At 59.8% G+C, this 2841-nt stretch overlaps 1 protein-coding gene across 1 annotated transcript in view; it reads right to left on the bottom strand.

Annotated features, from left to right (window-relative positions):
- Positions 1-53: 53 nt before the first annotated feature.
- Positions 54-2841, bottom strand: part of LOC106900148 (vinexin-like) — a 5435-nt gene continuing 2647 nt past the window's right edge. The window contains exons 2-5 of the mRNA XM_014962133.1: positions 2740-2836; positions 2306-2526; positions 1635-1698; positions 54-187 (exon numbers count right to left, since the gene is read on the bottom strand). Of these exons, the coding sequence (XP_014817619.1) occupies positions 54-187; positions 1635-1698; positions 2306-2500 (393 nt within the window). The 5' untranslated portion in view covers positions 2501-2526; positions 2740-2836. The remainder of the gene's footprint in view (positions 188-1634; positions 1699-2305; positions 2527-2739; positions 2837-2841) is intronic.

The raw sequence follows: 2841 nt of genomic DNA, 5'->3' as shown, positions 1-2841 counted from the left end.
CCAACTCTGGGGGCACCCCACGGGGGACGGGGTGTGGCCACCCACCCCCACACTCACCAGTCCAGCCCGTTGGGCATACTGGGGGGCACAGAGGGTGACAGCCCTTGCCTCCACGGCTCTGGGGGGGACGGGGTGGGCGAGGGGCTGAGGTTGTCCGTGGGGCAGCAATGGGTGTCCCAGTCCGGCTCTGTGGGGAGGGGGGAGGAGGTGAGGGGGGGCCCAATCTCCAGCCTGAACCTCCCCTGGGGCAACTTGGGGCCATTTCTTCTTGTCCCATCACCCCTTGGGAGAAGAGACCGACCCCCATCTCTCTACACCCTCCTTTCAGGGAGTTGGAGAGAGCCAGAAGGTCTCCCCTCAGCCTCCTTTTCTCCAGGCTGAACCCCCCAGCTCCCTCAGATGCTCCTCAGAAGTTCTCCAGACCTTTCTCCTTCTTCTCCAGACCTTTCTCCTTCTCCAGACCCCTCAGCAGCTCCCTTGCCCTTCTCTGGACCCGCTCCAGCACCTCAATGTCTTTTTTATGGTGAGGAGCCCAAAACTGGACACAGCCCTCAAGGTGGGACCTCACCAGTGCCCAGTCCAGGGGGACGGTCACCTCCTGAGTCCTCCTCCCCACGCTGTTCCTGACCCAGGCCAGGATGCTGGTGGCCTTCTTGGCCACCTGGGCACACTGCTGGCTCATGTTCAGCCGACAGTTGACCAACACCCCCAGGTCTTTTCCACAAGGCAGCTCCAGCCACTCTGCCCCCAGCCTGGAGCATCCATGGGGTTGGTGGGACCCAAGTGCAAGACCCAGAACTTGGGTTGTTGAACCTCATCCCGTTGGTCTCAGCCTGTCCAGATCCCTCTGCAGAGCCTCTCTACCCTCCAGCAGGTCAACACTCCCACCCAACTTGGTGTCATCTACAAACTGACTGAGGTTGCACTCCATCCTCTCGTCCAGACCATTGATCAAGATGTTAAAGAGAAGGGGTCCCAGTAACGAGCCTTGGGGACACCAGTCGTGACCGGCCACCAACTGGATTTAACTCCATTCCCCACCACTCTCTGCTCCCGATCTCCATCCAGTTTTTAACCCAGCAGAGGGTGTTCCCACCCAAGCCACGGGCAGCCAGGTCCTCCTTCTCCAGGAGGATCCTGCAGGAGACTCCATCAAAGGCTTTGCTCAAGTCCAGATGAACAATGTCCCCAATGTCACCAGGACTCACCCGGCAGCTTGCGGTGGATCTGCCGGAACATGCTGCGGTACCAGTCCCGGGGCTGGTCAACGCTCTGCGGGGACACGGTCTACCCTCCAGCAGGTCCACACTCCCACCCAACTTGGTGTTGTCTGTAAACTGACTGAGGGTGTGCTTGATCCCATCATCCAGATCATTGATCAAGATGTTCAAGAGAACAAGTCCCAGTACCCAGCCCTGGGGGACACCACTCGTGACCGGCCACCAACTGGATTTAACTCCATTCCCCACCACTCTCTGTGCCCGACCTCCAGCCAGTTTTTAACCCAGCAGAGGGTGTTCCCATCCAAGCCATGGGCAGCCAGGTCCTCCTTCTCCAGGAGGATCCTGTTGGAGACACTCAAAGGCTTTGCTCAAGTCCAGATGAACAATGTCCCCAATGTCACCAGGACTCACCCGGCAGCTTGCGGTGGATCTGCCGGAACATGCTGCGGTACCAGTCCCGGGGCTGGTCAACGCTCTGCGGGGACACGGTGGGACAATGAGGAGGTGACAACAAAAAGAGGTGGATGCGCGTGTGTGGGGAGGGAAGGTGACAACCCCAACCCATGCTGCGGTACCAGTCCCGGGGCTGGTCAACGCTCTGCGGGGACACGGTGGGACAATGAGGAGGTGACAACAAAAAGGGGTGGATGAGTGTGTAGGGGAGGGAAGGTGACAACCCCAGCCCCAATCATAGAATCATAGAATGGTCTAGGTTGGAAGAGACCCTTGGGATCATCGAGTCCAACCATCTCCCCTACTCTACAAAGTCCTCCCCTACACCATGTCCCTCAGCACCGCATCTAAATGTCCCTTAAACACATCCAGGGATGGTGACTCCACCCCCTCCCTGGGCAGCCTGTTCCAATGCCCGACCACTCTTTGGGTGAAAAATTCCTTCCTAATGTTCAATCTAAACCTCCCCTGTTGGAGCTTGAAGCCGTTCCCTCTCGTTCTGTCACTAATTTCTCTACAGTGTCCTTTCAAGTAGTTGTAGAGAGTGATGAGGTCTCCCCTCAGCCTCCTCTTCCTCACACTAAACAGCCCCAACTCCCTCAGCAGCTCCTCAGACCATCACGACCCACCGAGCGGGAGGCGATGGGCATCCCCGTCTCATCCACCGGCCCGATGCCATCGTACTTCACCCAACGCCTCTCCCTCCTCTTGCTGTCCTTGGTCCAGGTGGCCGACCAGCCCCCGGGTGGCCGGGGACACCAGGCAGAGGTGGCCCCCCGGCCAAGAAGGGGGCTAGTGGGTGCCGAGGCGCTGGTGGCCTTCATCACCTTGGTTTGGTACCACGCGTTGGCTGGGGATGAGGAAGGGCAGGGTGAGCTCAGCATCACTTTGGGGGGGCCCATGGGGATGCCCCCACCCCCTCCCTCCCCGGGGATGCTGAGAGGGGGTTACCTGAGTTTTGGGGGTTACCTGAGTACTTTGGGGGGGGTGCCCACAGGGATGCCCCCCCCCCCTCCCTCCCCGGGGATGCTGGGGGGGGGGCTACCTGAGTTTTGGGGGTTACCTGAGTTTTGGGGGGCTACCAGGCCACTCTCAACCGTGCCAGGGTGGTGGAAGTCAAAATTGAGGGTGTTGGAGCCACGGTGGCGGATGATGGGCACCTGCG

The sequence above is a fragment of the Calidris pugnax genome, unplaced genomic scaffold (genome assembly GCF_001431845.1).
Source record: "Calidris pugnax isolate Ruff unplaced genomic scaffold, ASM143184v1 scaffold658, whole genome shotgun sequence".
Lineage (NCBI taxonomy): Eukaryota > Metazoa > Chordata > Aves > Charadriiformes > Scolopacidae > Calidris > Calidris pugnax.
This window is presented reverse-complemented; position numbering and strand designations above follow the sequence as displayed.